Source organism: Drosophila subobscura, chromosome O (genome assembly GCF_008121235.1).
Source record: "Drosophila subobscura isolate 14011-0131.10 chromosome O, UCBerk_Dsub_1.0, whole genome shotgun sequence".
In the NCBI taxonomy this organism is placed as follows: domain Eukaryota; kingdom Metazoa; phylum Arthropoda; class Insecta; order Diptera; family Drosophilidae; genus Drosophila; species Drosophila subobscura.
In genome coordinates, this window is record NC_048533.1 from 27664924 (window position 1) to 27685405 (window position 20482).

Here is a 20482-nt window from a genome sequence, read left to right on the forward strand (position 1 = left end):
TTTTGTATTTTGCTTTTGCTACACGTTTTCTTCTTCCGCTCTCATAATTCTCTTTCGTTTTTTTTTTTTTTCGCTAAATATTTCGCTAGATTTCTCCGACTGTCGTGACTGTCTGTCTGTCCCTATAGTTAGGTTTTCTCTTAATACATTTACACGTTACACAAACACAGATACATTATGAATATCTCTTATCTGAATACCTTATGAGTGTGTGTGTGTGTCAGTGTGTGCTCTGTGGTAGCCTCTGTTCTATGGATATCGTTTAGGAGTATCTGTATATAGTCATGGGTCCGTCCAAATAATCTATCTCTGCCTCGTATCCTCCTCTGTATGTCATTATGTATTCGGTGCAATTATTCTACTCGATTTGTGTGTCTTGTGGTGTGTGCTTAACTCAGTTACATATTTCTTGATATTTCTCTAGGTAATGCTGGATAAACACTCATAATTTGTGACTCAACTGATCGAAGCTGCCTATGACTACTTGCCTCCTAACCTTACGCTATGCACATCAATCGGAATGATCCTCGGAATGAAATCAATTTGGAAAAGTCAAGTTTTTTCAGGGTAGGGGACCAATATTCAAAAATTAATTTTTCAGTCAACATAACTCTGCTCTCAAAGATCTCTCATTCTACAGACTATATGTGGATTTGGTTTTCTCTGTTCCGCTTAAAGTACACTTAGATTGTAGGTATTCTGTTTTCATTTTGCATTTTGAAACGTAATTCATAGACAGCAAGCCTTTGGTTTTTGTTTTGTTTTGCTTTGGTAAATCATAACCAACGTACGTTATATGTAGCACCCACTCTATTCTTACTCTGGTATATTATGTACATACCTACATACATACATATATGTACTGTTATTTTCTTTCTTTGTTTTCTATACCTACTAAAATACATTTAGAGTTTGTTTTTACTGGATGGGCACCCACCCGCGGCTGGGTCTGTAGCTCCATCAAAAATAGACACAAATAACACACATTCATAACTTTTTATTCTTTTTCTGTATTCTGTATTTTATGGTTTCGGTTTTGGTTTTTGTTTTTTTGCTTTTGTTATCTTTGATTAGATCAATTTTAATTATGACTATTGCACTTTCTGGCCTGTCGTCTGTCTGTGTGTGTTTGTTTTTGCCATTTCAGTGCCTAATCTCTATGCAGCCATCAACAATTTGTTTAGATTTATGTTTTATTTCGGTTGGTTGTTTTGCGACTTGAGTTATGCATTCAATTCTGCTGTAGGCATTTATGGCAATCTCCTTGGGATCGGCCATGAGCAAATTGCAAATATTTTTACACTTCTGGCAGCCCATAGACTTGGGTTACTTGATTTATGCCCCCGCCTGCCGGTGGCTGCTGCTCGTTGTTTTGCACCTGCTGTTGCTGCTGCTGTTGTTGCACCCAGTGCGAGGGATAATACAGTTGGGGGACATAGTGTGGCTGCTGCTGATGGTGCTGCTGCTGCTGCTGTTGCTGTTGCTGCTGGTGATGGTGGTTCTGTGTTGGTTGTTGCTGTAGTGGCTGCATTTGGTGGTGGTGCTGCTGCTGCTGGTAATGTGGCTCCTTCACATATTCGCCGGACGTGGTCAACAGTGGCAGTTGCTGCTGATGCTGCTGCTGCTGCTGCTCTTGTGGCTGCTGTTGCTGCTGCTGTAGCTGCGGCTGCTGCTGCTGTTGTTGTGTGGGATACATGGCCACGCCTCATGGCAGCTACACGAGCAAACTAGGCGCCAGCCACTCATCCTCCGCCAGCTGCAATAGCCACAAGCACAATTCACAATCGTTAGCCATCATCGGGCCATCAATGACCACCACTCACCTGCGGACTGACCTGAAACTGTTGCATGGGATAGGCCACCACTCCGGTGGCCTGTGGCAGCCCACTGCCCACGCTCTGGGTGATCTGCGGTGCCGTGCCAGCTGCGGCGCCCGCCAACTGCGGCTGGGCCGGCACACTCTGCCAGGTGCCCGGCAGCTGTACGCCCATTCTGCAAATAAAAACATCGGAAGACGCGATTGGTTAGCCCAATGCAAAGACTTTCCTTCCCGCAGGAGTAGTCTGTGCGGTGCTCACCCCATGTATCCGGCCTGCTGATAGCCGGCGAATTGACCGTAGGTGAAGCCCTGCATGCCCTGCAGGAACTGGCCCGGCTGCAGGGCGCTGGCCGGGGCCGCTGTGGGATATGTGGGTGCCGGTGGATACCAGTAGCCGGCCACCTGCTGCCCATAGGCAGCCGCTGCAGCTGCCGCCGCTGCGGCGGAGCCAAATGGAAAGCCCTGGGCCAGGGCCTGGCCGGCAATGGCCGACATATGGTTGGGATCGCCGCTCTCCTTGCCCCACGCACACTTCACTGGCTGCTGGTTGATTTCCGTGTTGTTGACGGCCACAATGGCATGGGTGGCCGCCTCCTTGGTGGAGAAACTGCAAATCGAAATCGAAATTGGAGTCTATACTGGGGGTACACATAGTCTGAGGGGGGTTCGGGGGCTGAGTGGATAAGGATAAGGTTGCAGTAAGCAGATTGGCCTGCTTTAATTTCCGTTTAACCCAGAAGCCGAAGAGCCAGAGAGCCGGAGAGCCGCAGTAGGAGCAAAGCACAAAGTTGTGGGGTTGGAGCAGAACAAAAGCGTAAAAGTGGTACAAGCGTCTGTGGAATTGTTTTGTTGCGGGTTCCAGTGGTGGTTGCCGTTGCCGTTGCTGGATTGGTTATAATGATGCAGCAACTGCGACGGGGCAACTCTGATGCAGCAGCTACAGCTGCTGTTGCTGCCGCTGCCCCTGCTGCCGCTGCCGCTGCCCCTGCTGCCTGGGTCCACTTGTAGTCCCCGAGCTCATTATGTTACAAAATGCCAAACAATGCCTCTTCCCCCCCTGCCTCTTTCACTCTCTTTCTCTTACTTTCTCCCCGCACTGCTCGCTCTCGTTTTCTCTTGGTTTTTTGCATCACGTTTTCCAACACACAAATGAGTTTTGGAGCAGGGCACAAAAGGCGCCCATGGACATGGCCCAGCAACTGCAATGCGTTCCAGCTCCCCTGACTGTTGCACCGCCCCCTCGTGCAAGCACCCCCGTACCAGCACTATCTCAACCCCTCTTGTTGCGGTGGGTTGAACTCTGTTCGTCGTGGGCCAACGGCTGCCATTAAAACCCTATCAGCATTCGTGACGGCAGCTGCGATCTGCAAACCACCTCCTCGGCAGCAGCAGCATTTTTTTTTTTGTGGCACCGCTCAATGCAGTTGGAATACTCTGCCAAGGGGTGCTACGATTTGAGCAGAAGTTTCAGAATTAAGGTAGGAAATTAAATGGAACTTTTAAGATCAGTTTTAGGCTGCTGATCGATGTAAACTCAATCCATAGCTGGAGTAGGAATCCTTCCTTGACAAATAAATATTATCTTTCAGCAGTTCTTATACCATTTAATGGATCATCGTACTGCTAGGGTATATTGCCGTGTTGCTGCACCAAAAGTAAGCTATCCTGCACTTTTTGTTCGTCTCTCTCTTTTTTTTGTGCCATCGTTGTCGCTGTTATTGCGGTTCATTGTTCTGTTTGCAACTTCAAATTTGCCTCGTTTCGTTGTTGCTGTTGTTGGGTGTAAAAGTGTTGTTGATTTATTAACGGCGGGTGGCTGGGTTCGGGATTGGGTCTGCTTTTGCCGCTGTGGCTGGGTCTTTGGGGGTTGGGTTGGCTGTGCCACACATTGATATGGCGTGCACTCAGCGACAACGAGAACGACAACGACAATGGGAATACGACGCTGACACCACAGACCGCAATACACGCACACCGAAGAGTCGCTTTAAGTTGGTTGCAGGGAGGTAGACCAGAGGTGGAGGTGGAAAAATCACAAAAATTGTGGGGAACAAAGGGTTAATGTAGTGCACAGTTGGCGCTGCTTCGTTTTAATACCCTGGAAATGGAGGGGTGGGGTAGGTTGAATCAGTCAACAATTGCCTGATCATTGGCGTACCCCCTCTGTAGTGTGAGAAAACTTACCGAACAAATGCGTATCCTTTGTCCTTGAAGACGCGTATCTCCTGTATTGTGCCGTAGGGCGAGAAAGTCTTCTGCAGTATCTCCTCGTTGAGGAAGCCAGAGAGGGCCCCGTTGATGCCGCCACAGTAGACAGTGCAATTGGTGGGGCTGCTCTGGTTGTACACCTCGTCAAAGGTCAGCGGCTTGGCGTTCACTGTGCGGCAAGGGAGGGAAAAGCAAAAGGCGAATTGAGATGACAATGGGTTGGTGGGGTTTGGCATGGGTTGTGTAACGGCGTAATGGGGGTATACTCACTGTCTGCCTTGGTTGCCGGCGGCTTTCGTGTGGCCCAATTTGTGCGTATCGAGCGCGAGCCCAACCACTGCCCATTCATGGCAGTGATGGCGGTTTCCGCTTCCTGCAACGAGCCAAATTAAATGGAGAGCAATTAGCTAAAAGCCCAACGCCATTTGCGGGGGTTTGTCTAGCCGCCTAAGCCGCTTACTTAAGTCTCTCTCACTCTGCCAACTGCAGCAGCAGAAGGAGAAGGAGAAGGAGAAGCACTCCCTCTGACGCTGAGAGGCCAACCAAAAATGTATAAACAAACAGCTCAAAAAGTGTTAAGGAAAAGCAGCAGCCGCAGGAGCAGCAGCAGCAGCAGCAGCAGCAGCAGCAGCAACACAAAAAAATGAATAAATAAACTGAAGAGCGGGCAAAAACAATTGCGATGTTGGCGGAAAAGTTGCTCCTTGGTGGAAAACGCAGGCGACATTGTTGCTGCTGCTCGGTTGCCCTTTGATTTACTCGAAAGAAAGTACCAACTGGGTAGGAGCAGGGGGAGAGGGGAATGCCTTTCTCCGTATACGTACAATTTACAAGGCCGTGCACAAATTATAATTTCAATTTCGCATAAAAGGTAATTCGTGCGTATCAAACGTGATTCATGCCAAAATGATTGCAACTGGCAGAAGGTCCTTGCATGCAGCCAGACTACACACACATTCTAGCGCTCTCTCTCTCTCTCTGGTTGGATGTGTGTAAGTGCAGTATGGTGGGCGTTTCATAGCAATTTACTTGCGGCACACCATCAGACCTCAGACTATACAGAAGCAGAAGCAGAGCCAGAGCCAGACCAAGACCCCCGCCCGCAACGCTGCACCCAAGTCAGTGGCAGAACCGATGCTATAGCTATGCAATAATGGCATTTGCCGAGCTGCAGACGTTGCAGCTGCTCATTGCACGTTCCTTAAATGGCAACGAAGTCGGGGCTCGGAATCGGAATCGGCGTCTGTGGCTGGCAGTAACTGTAACTAGGCACACACACACACACACACACCGCCCGCCCACCTCGGGCTTTTCCGCCTTTTTTCTTTTCATTAATTTTCCTTCGCTTTGTGCACGGTTCGGGTTAGGGGTCGAGTCGGGGTCTCGTTCTGGCTGTGCTTGCTACGTGCCACGCTTGAAATCAGCGTTGACGTGCAGCGGCTGAAAAAACGGTTATGCCCCAAACCGGAAGTAGACTTGGGGGGAGGCAAACTTTTGAAGAGCTCACAAGAGTACGGATCTTGTTTGGCTAATGACTCTGTCTGAGCGGTGCGAGGGAAGGGACAGGTGCAGGGATTTTAGAGCCATAAGTGGAAAGTTTGAACATTGCCAATCTACCGAAGAGTCTGACTCTATGTGGAACTTCCAACAGGTTTTTAAAACACAACAAAACTTATATCTTTGCCGTGTCCAAGCCTCACTCTAGATGTTGTTTTCGAATGGGTTCTTATGCCCATAATTTTGCACCATTATGGCGTAGGATTTCCGACAATCATCCAATTGTTTCAATTGCTTGCCTTTGTCCTTTGTCCTGGATTGCTTGCCTGGTGGCGCCTTTAATTTTAACCACTTGAGCAAAAGTCAACAATCGAGCGGCTGCCACGTCAGCGATAAACCACGCAACTGTCGCCCAACTTTGGCTATAATTTAATGTCTGAGTGTGTGCGTGTCCGTGTGCGAGTGTGTGTGTGTGTGACATGTGGGTATGCTTGAGCCGAGGCAACGGCCATGGCAACCTCGCGTCTCGTCGCGTCAGTTTGCGTGCGTGCGCATTTTTATGCATTGCCAGTTGCAGTTTTCATATTTGCATAAACTATAAATTTTACATTTTTTAAGCGATACGCATCGTTGATTGCAACACACACACACACACACACACACACACGCACAAATAGGGCCACAGACCCCCAGTCAACTCCACACGGGAGAGGCCTCCCCTGCCGCGCACACAAATTTTATTTACATATTATAACTTTAGCTCCAAGTGATGGCACTCATTTTATATATTTCCAACTGGCAGTGCTCGCATTGCGGTTCGCAGCAGGAGACATCATTCAGGACTTAATCGAGGAACTGATGTCCAGTCAAGTGCAGGACCGAGATGTGCAGCTACCCGGATTCCTTAACCACAATTGCAATTGCAATCGCAATTCCATGTGTCAATGAAAATTGTCTTGGCAAATGGTCAGCTCCGAATGGGGTTTTATCTCTTTTCTCTTTTTCTCTCTTTGGGAGGGTTAAGTCCTGGCCAGACAAAAACTTCTTCTTTTCCTCTGCAACTGACAGTTTTGGTCGAGCAATTTTTGTTGCCTTGGACAGTCTCTGAACGTGGCAAACTTTATCAATCATTTTGGTGCTAAATTGCTTGGAAAACAGCTAAGAAGAACACACTTTAAAGGTGGAACTGAGTCCACATTTTGTACATAGCAGAAGCAAGCCAGCTGAAGACTTTATTATATCACAATTGGGAGAGTTCAAGAACCTTTAGAGTCGTTTGCCAATCCATCTTGGTCGAGTGGCAGCTTAAGCACCGCAATATGGCACCCACTACGACTTTGGCAAACTATTTATGAAACTCTTCGAAACTCAGTCCACAAATTTGGGCCCAAAACTTGGCACTGAGAATATGTAAGCTAATTGGAAATTTACTGTGGAAAAGCATTGGGTCAAGCAGCGTCAGCCGCCAGACGACAATGGAAAGCGTCTTGGGGTTTGACTGCTTGTCCTTTCCCCCCACAACCAACTGACGACAAAAGTTCTTTGTGTGTGTGTTTGTGTGTGTGTGGCTAAACTGTTTTGCAGTCGATTGTAGTTCAGGGGGGTTGGGCGGAAATTAATTAATGGTAAATGGCAAATTGGCAGCTAATAGCAGGAGCACAAAACTTGAAGCATTTTCCGCTCTGTCGCTGTGACAACCAGCAAAACAGCTGTAATGGCAGGCAGCTAACAGGCACCGCCTAGTTCCACTTCTAGTTCCAGTGCGAGTTGGTGAAATTAATTCCTCTTTGATTAAAAGTTGTCAGGCTGTTCCTGGTGGACAGTCAAAAGTTTGTTGACTGCGCGCACGACACGCGACGAACGCAATTCACTTGAAAATTTTCTAAATGACAACTTCCGCTTTTGGGATAAGTTAATTAATTTTCATGGACATGGATGGCGGGCAAAAGTTTTTGGCTGCTACACAAAATTTAAGAACATTTCTGCCGTACAGATTCAATTTGGCGGCCAAAAACTTTGAGCCGGAGACTGGGCCTTTGGTAAATATTGATTACTTGATAAGGCGCAGAATCCTTTAATGCTGGAAATAGTCCTCCCACTGCCATGGTCCAAAACGGAAATGAGTCGGGCTTGAGATGGTCATGGTGTGTGGGTGTGGGTGTGCGGGTCAGGGCTAAAGTCTTAAGAAACAAAACCAACAAAAAGGCGAAATACCTTCATTAAGCGAATGAAGAAAAGCAAAAGTAAGTTGAAGAATTTTTAAGTGGTTTAAAAGGGTTTTGTCATACTTTTCATGTGGATCTCTCGCTGGAATCGACCCAAGCAAAACCTTTCCCCAAACCCTGAAAACCCCAAGAACGAAAATTTCGCATGCCACAAAATGGGGGCATGGGATGGGATGGTGCTGGTTGTGGCTGACGTGTATACAGCCGTAAGTCGAGAGCAAGACATTTTCAATGTTTATTAAAACAATAAGGAAATGGTTTTGTGCCTAAGCGAAAAAAGGCCAACCGGAATAGGACAAACTGTAGCGAAAGAAGGTGCAAAAAAAGGACAAACCCCAACCCAAACACTCACACACAGAAAGGGGGATAATCCGACACATTTGGAGAATGTTCTTCCTTTTCTTTTTTGGGGGAGACCGTTTTGTTCTTGAAAAGGTAGCAGGAGACACCAAGCATTTAGTCCCTTTTGGGCCATTCCGACTAAAAGGTTTTTGCCTGGACGAACTGCTAAGCCGGTTTAGCTTTGTTCTTCGGTCAGATTCATTAACGTGGCTATTTAGATAAGCGTGAAAGTCGGTATCAGAGTGTACACTGCACGTCATCCCAGCTCCCCAGTTGAATATTAAAGAGAGATAAGGAAGCGCCTCCTCCTGCCCTGAGCAATTGTACGACTTCTGATGATGATTTTTTGATATTTTGAAAGTAACTCAAGTGGCAAATCGTTTGCACACTCGCATTTGTCGCATTCCAAAGAGCAGGACATTGCTGGAAATGGAGAGGCACAGACAGAGACATCGATGATGATGTGGCCAAGAAAGGCAGCGAGAATCCTGAGTCATCCAACTGACTCTCTGGTCTCTGGTCTCTTTCGGGGGAATCATGTCTGGTGCGGTCCAGTCAACGGTAAAAACTGTTTTCATTTCGCTTAGGCCAAAACGATTTTCGATTTTTGACCATTCCCCCTCTGCCCCTGAACGGTCACACATCAGCGGCACAACCAAAAATGGTGGATGGGCAGCGGCGGGCAGCAAAAATCAGTATTTCACGCTAGAACGCACTTTTGTCAAGACATAATTCCATGGGATTTATTTATGTATGTCAGTTTTTGCCCTTGTTTCCCATTCGGCATCACTCCCTCCCTCCCCCTCCCTCCATCCACTGAATGGTTTTTTATAGCTGTGTGTGGGGTGGTGTGGGTCTGTTCTGTTTTAGGGTTTCCCATGGCTTATGCGTGTGTAGGCAGTTTGTCCCTATGGCCCTAGTCCTCAAATCACTAGTTTCTGAATTATTATGGAAAGCATAAAATGAATGTCCAGGCCATTTATATTTATAACCTAACCGAGTGTTCTGTACGCTTCACAAAATTTATGGCCGGAATGTTAGAAAATAAATAAATTGAAAATCAGGAAGCGCACGGAGAGAGTCACTCTACCTTAAAGCGAAGGTTAAAGTTACGTTTGTGGTTGAGCAATAGGAATTGCCACAATAACTTGAGGAATTAACTTGAAACGAAGGGGAATAAATACATCTAACGATATGGCAAGGGTTAAACAGGGTTAAATATATGATAAATAAATTCTCAGCCAAAGTTTTTATTTGCATCCGCCAGAGGAGCGACCGACCTGAAATACTATCTATAATTTCTTGCTTGTTATCTATTTATGATGCACTTTCGATGCCAATCCAAGGAGAGGGGAGAGGAGTGTGCGCACGGGGAGGAGTGGTTCCAATTTCTCGAACTTTCTCGATTAGTTTCGATGCAAGCCCCCAAAGAGGAAGACAGAAGCACAAACACAGACACACAGACCAAATGGCAAACTCAAATATTTCAAATTAAGTTTCTCGACATGCGTTTTGCAAACACAAACACACACACACACACACACACACCAACACACACACACTTGGCTTGCCTAAGCCGATATGCCACGCCCCTACCCACAACGCCCTGTCGCTTGCAGCTGATTTAATGCAAATTTTATTTATGCGAAAAGTTTTATTAAATTTTTGTGCAAAGTTGATATTTTCTGTGGTTTTGCGGAAATTGAAAAGTTATTTTTCGAATGGCTTACTGCACACACACAAGCACACACGGAGAAAGAGTGGGGATATAATATGTATGTATGTGTGTGTGTGTGTGCGTGTGTGTGTGTGTGTGCATTGGGATTGGTAACTGAACTGCAAGCAGCGGAAAAGGAAGAAACAGTTTTCTTTCATTTTGCACTTCCGCTGCCGGCGCTTATGGCATTTTTGCCAATCGCCAAGGCTTTCCCACAAAGCCCATTCCCCCCCCCAAAATGCCAAAAGCAGCTCAAAAAAGAATCTCCAAAAATATTTAACGCAAATTGTTTGGCAACATGTTTTAAATAAACAGTGGGGCCAAAAGTATCTCTCGCGCATCTTCACATGCCATCCCATACCATCCCATACCATCCCATCCGTATGTTCCAGCAACCGTTGACGACGCATACAAATTGCCATAATTTAATAACCATCAAGGCAAGCCTGAGCTGAGCATTTGCATGAGGAGCTGCCGGCGTGTCATTAGCATCATAAATCACAGGAAAAAAAAACAGAGGAAAACAACGACAAGTACGGGCAAAAATTTGCGCAAACATTAAACGCAATAAACATGTCGATGCCAGAGAAGAGACAGCGGCGACATGAGCAGGAGCAGGAGCAACAGCAGCAGGGAGAGAGAACCAGGAACAAAAGCCTCAAAGGACATGGGAAAAAAAATAGAAGCAGGCCTCAAAGAAGACACAGAAACCACAAGCGAAGGAACTGGAGCAAGGCCCAAGAAAGCCACCGAGGAGCAACATTGGCAGGAGCAGAAACTGTAGCAGGAACGGTAGCAGGAACGGTGTAAGCTCCGCCCAAAATGCTAATGTCCTGCTGTACACACACTCGACTCTCGACTGTCGGCTTCTGCTATTGTCACACTTCCAACGAATATTAACATATTATTGCATGCCACATGCCACGTGGCCACACAGAAAACAACTCAGGCTGTTCCTGCATCTTGAGTGGTGTGGCGCCGTCGCCGCCCATGAAAGGCCCGGCTTTCCTTTCGACACAAAACTGATTTGCCCGCATTATGGAGACAAAGGCAGGCTCAGTAGCAGGACCAGCACCGGCACCAGGGCCTGAGTTGCATTTAATCGCATTACTCTCCCTGTCGCTGCCTTTTTTCCCCGTCCTCCGTTGCACTCTTCTGCCTGCCCAGACATCACACTATTACTTATTTTTCGTTGTATAATGCACTTAAATTTATTTAAAAGTTGCCACGACGCAAGCAAGAAAGAAACAGAAACAACAACAAAAACAACAACAACAGTTGGAACGACAACGAAAACGAATTGACAATGTGTGCAGCGAACAAGATATAATGTCGACTTGGCAGTGCCCCCCACAACCACCTTCAACCAGCAGATGCAGCAGTGGCAGCAGCAGTGGCAGGAGCAGTGCCAGTGGCATTGGCTTACGTACTGCATGCTGCATGCTGCCCCATTCTTTTCATCATCTTCTTGTGCGGTTCATTGTTGCATTATTATCATTTGTTGTTATTGTTGCCGTTGTTACCGTTGTTGTCGCGGCACACACACAATGCCAGTGGTTAACCCACTCGCCCCCCCACGCACACACTTGCCTCAGATGTATCTTTTATGATTCTGGTGCTGTTCCCTTCCCTGTCATGTGCATGTGCACTTAAATTAAAAAGCCTTCCACACACATTGCCCTTAATATACATCATGTTGCAGGTTGCATGGTGCATCATGCTGGTTACCGAAAAATGTATTGCAAATTTCCAACAGCCTCACGAAGTGTTTGCTATAATATTGTCTAGAAATTAATGAAAATACATTTGAAAAAATCTAATAAAAATAGATAATACATTGAGGCACATTTCCTACTCTTAAAACTTTCGATACTGTCTTCGCTGCGTGGATTTTATCTGCTGAAAATCATTAAACCCTCTGCCAGTGATAAGACACACACACATTAAGTATACGCGCCATTGGTCGGGGCTATAATTCCATCAAAAACAAGTCAGTTCCCAAACGGCTTTCGACTTTGACTTTGGCTTGAACATATACATATGCACATATTTGAATGACAGCTGCCAGCGATGGCTGCGTGGGTGTGGGTGTGGCAGCCTACTAGTGTCAGAGATTAGGTTGTATTTGCACACGACCTGGTAGCCGGGCAACCCACACCTCTGATGCTGCTGCTGCGGCTGTAGACGCTGGCACCGCCCACAAAATCCGCGCTTATCGCTGCCATTGGTCTGGCGTACAGTTTGCAGTATTAGCATGAAAATTTAATTAATAATTTTGAACATTTGCCGCCTAATTGACTTGCAGCACCTTTGGCCTTTACGCCTTCTGTCAGAGTCGAAGAGTCGCTGCCACTGACTGCAGCATTGATTTGGCTTAAGTCTTTGGCTTTTACCGCAAAGTATCTCTCAGTTTTGGCCATGTATCTGTGTATCTGTGTATCTGTGTGCGGGTCTAAGCCTTAAGCTTGCGCATTTTTTCTGCTTGACTGGCTGACACGCAATTCGTTTGGCTCTGTCTTTGATGCTGCCTCCCCCACTCACAGTCTGCGCTTTGTCGAATTTTCTACCTATTAAGCACATGAAATTCAATCACATAACACAGATACAACACACGCACAGACACGCGAAGAAAGTCTTGCCAGAGGCGGTTTGGTTTGGTTTGCTTTCCCCATTTGGACCCTTATCAGTTACGGTTTAAACATATTGAATATGATGTGTAAATGTTTACAGAATCTCTCAAGGGTTGCTCCCCGGGCCCGTAACCGTGGGATATGCTGCATCTGCGGTCATAAAAAATCAGTTTCCAATGCGTGACTCCCCTAGAAAATGGCCACAGGATCCATCCATCCTTCGTTAAATATACGAGTGTGTCCATTTGGTAGAAAATAAAATCAAATACTCGCCCGCAGGCAATCCGGGCTTAAGTCTTTTGCAAAGGTAGCAGCAAAAAACAAAAGCCACAGGTGTCTTTTGATATGTTAAGTTGCCAGGAGGCTTGTCATCCTGGCCTTGGCTGCTAGCCAAAGTTTCAGATTGTTTTAATTAAGATTTCATTTCATTGGTAAGCCAGGAGTCGGCGAGCGGAGAGCAGCTGCTTTTGTCTTTCTGGTTACTTAGAAAATTAAACTTGTGCATGTTGCGGGTTGCGGGTGGGCATGGGATGGGTTGGTGGGATTACTAATGCGAGTTTGATTGAAACATTTCTAATTGCTGTTGAAATACGTTATGCTCGGCTTTTGATGTTGCAAGGATTTGACGTTGTCTTACCGATTTCTTGACAAAGCTGACAAAGCCATATCCCTTTGATTTCAACGTCTGCGGATCACGCACCACTCTGCAGTCTCTGTGGATGAAACAGAAATGTGAAAATATATTTAATCTCGTCTCAAGGGTATGCAAAAAACAATTAAAATGCAGCTTACCATAATTTATTAATGCTATTTAAAATTATCTCCTAATGTTGATGGGCAAACATTTTGCACCCAGCCCAAGGATAATGGCCCAGAGAGCACTCCTTGAGCAAATTAAAAAAAAAAGGAAAGAAAACCCCTCCCAGAGCAGAGCGCTGGCCAAAGTAAAAGTCAAGAGGCCAAGTCGATGTGTCGACACAGAGGAAATCCAATAGAATTACGTGTGAGGAAATATGAAGCGTGGAAGAAGACACAAGCAAAAAAGAAACCTACGCTCGAAAGGGAAATCCTACTCGTAATGGAAGTGCAGATAGTGGAGGCAAAGGCAGCGGCAGCGCCTTAAAGGATGTCAGTGTGTATTTGGTGTGGTGGTGGGGCATGGTTAAGGGGATTTACCCCCTGCCAACGACCAACCAAACCACGTGTCGTGTCGTGGACGCTGCACACATTGCCTGCTGCCGGCTGATGGAGAATCGGGGCGTCAGCATTCGGCTTAAATATGTTTTCCCGTCCGGGCTAAGCCACGAAGAAATATTTTAGCCCTCCTCCGGCCAAGCTTTCAGTGTGTGTGTGCCTGTGTGTGTGTGTGTGTGTGTGGGGCAACCGCAACAGCAACAACAGGCGAATAGTGTTGGTAGTGGCTACTGGGGGAAACCAGGCCGAGTCGGGTTCGAGCCAAAGCTGTGGGCTGGGCCTGGGGCTGGGGCTGGGGCAGGCAACCCGCATGTCGACCACGGCATTTAAAAAAGGCCAACTTGATTGTAAATCACGATAAAAGTCAATTTTTAATATGAGTTTTAGTTTAGCCCGTGTCCCAACCTCCCCCCTCCCTATCCCCCTCTCACCATCTTCCCCGCTTTCATGTTAAGTGGTAGAAAAAAAAGTAGAAAAAAAACTGGAAACGTATTTTAATGGCCTTTGGCTCGTTTGGCTTTGGGTGGCGGCGGCAGCAGCAGCGGCGGCGCCTCAAGGTTGAAAATTTATGGAGCCGGCACAGGAGGAGTGTTGACCAGCAGCGAAATTGCATTGCGATTGCATTGGTGGGGATTTGGTGGGGGGTACTTTGTGCCGAGTCGCCCCACAATCGATATGCCCATAAAATGTCGAACAAAAAACATATTTAATTAAACTTTAATATTTATTAGCCAGCAAAAGGAATTGCCACTGCAAATTGCTCGGAGCGGAATGCTCAGCTGGGATTCGTTCTGATCTGGCTTTGATAGGGATTGGGCATGGGCTGACTGGCCGGGACTGGCTTTTGCCTTTGGACATGTCTGGACTGTGCTCTGGTTGAAGTCTGCCGCTGGTCTGGCTTGCACGCAAACAAACATACAAACACGGCATGCAAACACCAAAATAAACACTCGAACAAGCACACAGATACACACACACACACACACTCAAGCATCAGTTGTACGAAAGATCCCTGTCAGCAGCGCCGCCCGGGCTGCCAATGGGATTGTGCTAACAAATTAAAAGCCATGCAACCATGCAGCTGTGTGTGTGTGCTGTGTGTGTGTGTGTGTGTGTGTTGTGGGGGTGTCTCCCTTTGAGACCGACCAACTCCCTGCCCAAATCCCCAGAGCATATCATATTTCACAATCGATAAACATCACAGTTCATATTTTCATAACGTTTTTGTTTGAATATTTTAACATGCAGACGGTCGAGCAGGAGAGGAAGTTGATTGGAAGAGGGGGTGTGGCGGGTGCGGGGGGTGGTGTAGCACAATTTCCTGCTTGCATGTAAATACGAATTCGAGGATGTCTGCAAGTGCTCCAAGCTCCCTCTCTCTGCTGTCTTTTCTCCTGCATGTTGCAATAATATATTTGAACATTTAACAGAAAACAAATATAACCTTTGCCCCAAGCCACAGCCACTGCCGCAGAGCGGGAGCCGAGCGGGAGCCGAGCGGGAGAGGGGAGGGATATCCGGAAGAGCCTTCGCCTGCACTTCGCATCGATGGCTCTCAAACTGTGTGTTGCTACACAAACACACAAGCACTCACACACACACTCACACGGAGTTGTTATCATGCACGAGAAGCTACCAAAAATTTCACTACGACTACTGCTGCAGCTGCAGGAGGCGGTGAAGTGGCAGTGGGCGTGGCGGAGCTATACCCAATGTTTGCCCAAAGAATTGAGCGACGATGTGGATGCAGCCAGAGCCCAGATGCATATGAGAGGGCAGAGGCAAAAGACAAGCGACGAGCAGGAGCAGACATTCAGATATGGAATGGCAAATGCTCTTACGGGGGGCTTACCAATAAAGATTCCCAGATTATAATAGAGCGAAAGACACTCACTTTAAGTAGTTCCTCCATGTAGATTTGTCTAGTTTCCTCCTTGACTCATTCGAAACCTTTAATTCCAACTGAAAATTGGACTTATAATATGGCCCCTGGGGTGTATCTGCCTTAATGCCTGAGTGTTCAAATATACCCTTCTGCTGTGTGTGTGTGTGTGTGTTCTTCACTTCCCCTGCACTTACCCGCGCTCAGCTCAGGCCAATCAATATATTTTTTACAAATATTGGCAAAAGTTTTGCTTTTGGCTTAAGCTCTGTGCCTGATACTCGAAAATAAATTCAACTGGAGGAGTAGGAAAATATTTTGCTATCTTAAGTGCATAAAACTATAAACGTTAAACAAAATATTTTACACACACACACACACACACACACATGACGCACACAAATGCGGTTATTTATACTACGTACTCGTATTTTTTGGCTTTATTCCCAAAGCCTTTGGCCCGGGACTCCGAGTAGCTTTTGGCCCGAAACTGATGATGGTTTCGATGCCGAGGAGCAAGCAAACGAAAGGAATGGAATGGAATGTTTTGCGGCGCGCGTTGAGCGCATTAGTTGTGGAGTCGCCACCAGTTCGGTTTCTACAATTGGTTTATGCTAACAATGCCCCCACATCCCCACTGCACACACCCGCTCCCTGCCTACCCCCGGATGCATGGGTAAATTCTTTTGTATTTGAATTAAAATTGCATAGATGATTTATAGATCGAATCGAAACTTGGGATATACTCGTAAACTTATGCATGAGATTTTTGTGAAATGCATTTGGGGCGGCATTGGAAGTGCAAGCCAGCCAGCCAGTCAGCCAGCCGGCACTGATAAGTGTGCCGAGATATGGGGAGGAAATGGTTGAAAGGATTTCGATTGAGTAAGCTTTTCCCCGGACTGCCACCGAAGTGTGGCCTTTTGCCCGTATCGCACGCGCAAATATAGACATAAGGAAAAGCTAAACTATCATTTCAAATGCCAAAGAAATCAACTCGGAACACATACTTATAGACCATGCAAAGCATGTCTTGGCTAGCAATTTGCAATTTCCTGGGCACTTTAAGCTTGGCCTGGGCCCTATCGGCACTTCCATCGCACGCCTGGCCCTCCATCTATACTGACATACGGAGACATACATATAATTTGCAGAATGGATCACTCCTTGCCGCATGCTAAACACATCAACGGCAATGGCAAACACAAATTACTCAGCAAAGCAAACAAATGAAAGGCGATAACATCGCGCAGCACCATCAAAGGGGGCAGGGAATTCCCTTGATATGCATAGGAGTCAAAATCTATACCACTAAATCAATGAATTGCGGCTTGTCCTTCAATTTCCTTTCGCGTAAGTGTGCCAATGCATTTGCTTGAGCCCGGCACCCGGAACAGAGCTCATCCAGCATTCATCTGCCATCATCGTGTAATCATCATCATCATCGTCATCATCTTCATCATCCTTTGCTCAGCCATTGACTTGCGTGTTCGAAATATTGAAATATTTTTGTTGGCCCTGTTTACACATTGGTCCATTGACTGCGCACATTTTTTTTTTGCTCTTTGCTCTCCCATTTTTACAAACAAATTTTTTGGCCAGAATTTTTATTCGATTTGTGTTTGTGTGAGTGTGTCTCTTCCTCTTCGATGGTGGCCTGGCATTTTATTGGCCTGCTTCTGGTGCTGCTGCTGCTGCTGCTGCTGCTCCTCCGGAACGATGATGATTTCCATTTCTTGTTCGCCGTTGAACGATTGCTATCAGAGGAGGAGCAGGCTACAGCGGGGGCGTGGCAGCTACTTTGATCATCCCGTTCAAATACCAAATACAGTTGTAAATTCAAATGAAATGCAAGCGAGCGCATTGTTTGATTTGAGAGCCACGAAGGGAAGGGAAGGGATGAGTGCAGGAAGGGCTTTCCTGGCTTTCTGGTTAGCCAAATATTTAAAGTGGATTTCTTGAACATTTTATGAGCTTTTCACTGCGGTTTTCGTTCTTTCATTTGATTTGATTTTCCGGCCAGTGGCATCTGCTTCGCCTTGCCCAAAAGAATTAAGTAATAAATTTTCGTTGGGGAAATATGCGGTTTGCGAATCGAAATGGCAAGAAATGGGTTTCGAGACACAGAGACAGAGAGAGAGAGAGAGAGAGAGAGAGAGAGAGAAGTAGGAAGTAGAATGAATTGCTGTGAATTACAAATCCGTAAACGTCGCATCTTTGATGCTGCATGCACTCTGCGAAATGGGGCAGAGTGGAGAGCGGAGCCAATGAAATGGGCGAAAAGGAAATGCTAAAACTGGGGAACTCATCACGTTCTCGTCCTTGTCCCTGTGCCCCCGTCGCAGTCGCTGCCATCGTGACATTTATTTACACTAACATGCAAAAGTCGCATTGAGACAATTTCATGCTCATCTGCATAAAATCAATTCCATTTTGGGAGACAATTTGAAGATTGGAATACAAATTTCGAATTATCAACATGGGACCCCCGAAACAGAGCTGAACTCTATGGCCAAGAACCGGCAACCGGCAACGATCGCAATCAGCATTGAACCTCCTCCTGCCACTCCAAGGAGGGGCCATCTGTCTCCTTTTCTTGTGGCTGCTCTTGCTGCTCCTTGACTTGTGCCGACGCGTTGTCTGTTGTGGGTCCATTTTTTTGCCTCCTCTGTCCAGGCACCATTACCACCACTCATGGATGCGACAGCGCCTGGTCCACTTCCACCATCATGCATACGTAATGCGCCTGGGGATGCCGGCAGCAGCAGCGCAGCAGCGCGTCTACGACAGCCACACTAATTCCGTAGAAGCCATTACGCGTGGCCTCGCTGTCTCCCTCTGTCTGTGTGAGCCTGCGCCTGGGCACACTGCAGCTGGGAAAATTATGTGTGGTGTGTGATTTGCCCTGGACAACAGAGCTTTCAGCTTTCAGCTCTCAGCTCTCAGAGTTTTCCTCGCGTTTTGCTATTGAAATTTGCTCTTAGCCGTGGCAGAGGTGATATTTCAGCAGGGACAAGAAGAGAAACAAAAAGAGTGTACAAAAATTTGCATGCAACTCGTTACGCCTCTGGCACTTGTGTGTTAAGCCCGCTCATCCTCCAGCCACAACACACACGGCTTTCCTTTAGCCCTTTTTCCGACAAAAGGAGAAGCAATGGGAGCAGCAGCAGGAGCGCCACTCACACGTGGAAAAAACCATATCGATTTTGCAGTAAATAAAACATTCAAAGATTGAAGTTGCCGCTTTTGAGCTTAGCCGAATGGTGAGTGTGTTTCACGGTGGCCTCCTTTTTTATGGAGTGAAGTGGAATGGAATGGAATGGAATGGAATGGAACGGAGTGGTGTGGTGTGGAGTGAAGTGAAGCGTCGTGTCCTGTGCCCCACCAGACGGTGGGGAGCGCTTCCTTTTATGGCTTCCGTTTCTATAGCAGCTGCTGCTGTGGTGCGGCTGAAGGGACGCTGCCACCGCTGCCAAATTGTAAATATTTTTGTCGGCCACGTAGCGGCACAGGAGAAAATATTGCATTTCTCGCTTGGCATAATAAACGATGTGCCGACAAAAAAAAAATATACACCATCCAGCAAGGGGAAGAAGAAAAAGTGTATGTGCCACCGAAAAACCACACAAAAATACCAACAGCTGCACCGCACAAAGACCACCGCATGGACACAATGGGCATCGTGCAGTGCGAACAATGCAAGGATCTCCGTAATGGTTTTAGGGGGTAAACAATATAAAAGTCCCCCACCAACACCAACTACAAGAAGGAGGGAAAAATGCACTGACAATGACTGCTAAAAAAGTGTGACAATTGGTGAATCGATCTCAGCGTGATTTGGTGGCCCGCAGGGAAAATTAATATAAAAAAATGAAATTAAATACTCATTAAAAAATAGACATACATATCTACATACTCGTATGTGCATGAAGTAAATCTGTATTTTAATTTATAAAATATCTGACAAGCCGTTCGAGCCTTTTGGGTCTGGTACTTAAAACGTAGCATGCAGACAGTCAAGAAAAAATATAATTCAATGCTTTCTTTTGCCCTTGACACAATCGAATATTATAAAATGTCTTGCCACAGATACGAGTATGTTTTATACAATACTTTCACAATTTCCTCGCCTATATTTGTGTTGGAGTAGCAATTTGTTGGCAATTCCTTTTACTCAATTGGTATTCGCTTGGTTTGGTTTGGTTTGGTCTGGTTTCTCATCAGCTAAAATGCTTAAATGGTCAGCCCGGCTGTCACATATGGCCAGTGCGACGCCAGAGCAGCGGATAGACAAGCCATAGCCGAAATAAAAAAGAACTGGTAAAATCAAATTAAAATGGCGCCATTGCCATCCATACACGCAAATCCACCAACTTTTCTTTGTACTCTCTGGGTGTGTGCTCTGTGTTGGTGCGAGAGTGTGAGTGTGTGTGTTGTACGAGTGTGCGTTGTCCAAACTGTTCAATAAATTATATAAGATATAGCATTACGCTCTTCCTTTCGGCATTGATTTGACATGAATTATTGCTTGCCGTGGACAAAAGCAATTCCTGAAATCTTTCTCGCCCATTTCCCATTGCCCAGAGAGAGAGCTGCTCTGCTGCTGCCGCAAACTTAAAGGCTTTGAAATGTATAAATTCCATTAACTGATGCCGGCCGCAGGCTAAACGTTGAAGTGCATTTCCACCGACCAAACGAAGCGGGCGTTATTTATAACGCAACAGCCCACATCCATGCCAGTACACCCCTTTAGCCATCGCCATCCGAAGCGTCCAGCCCCCCAGTATGACCACGCCCGGACACACGTCAATAAAACTGCTGCAACTTGTCCACATTGAAGTTGGAATACCCTTATGCAGAGGGTGCCATAAATATCAGAATAAAACCCACTTTAACTTTAACCCAAAGATAAAAGCGATGCCGTTTGCAGGTTTAAAATGTCCTAAAATTATTGAATGCCGGCAAGAG

The 20482-nt window shown here is 46.4% G+C and overlaps 1 protein-coding gene across 2 annotated transcripts in view; it reads right to left on the minus strand.

The window, feature by feature from the left end:
• Window positions 1-1594: 1594 nt before the first annotated feature.
• Window positions 1595-20482, minus strand: part of LOC117897446 (nucleolysin TIA-1) — an 88137-nt gene continuing 69249 nt past the window's right edge. The window contains exons 3-8 of one of the 2 annotated variants that reach the window (XM_034806289.1): window positions 13076-13151; window positions 4298-4400; window positions 4004-4196; window positions 2079-2426; window positions 1836-1992; window positions 1595-1756 (exon numbers count right to left, since the gene is read on the minus strand). In XM_034806289.1, coding sequence (XP_034662180.1) covers window positions 1715-1756; window positions 1836-1992; window positions 2079-2426; window positions 4004-4196; window positions 4298-4400; window positions 13076-13151 — 919 coding nt within the window. In that variant the 3' untranslated portion in view covers window positions 1595-1714. Of the gene's footprint in view, window positions 1757-1823; window positions 1993-2078; window positions 2427-4003; window positions 4197-4297; window positions 4401-13075; window positions 13152-20482 lie in introns of both variants that reach the window. The other variant, XM_034806288.1, reaches the window with a different exon arrangement.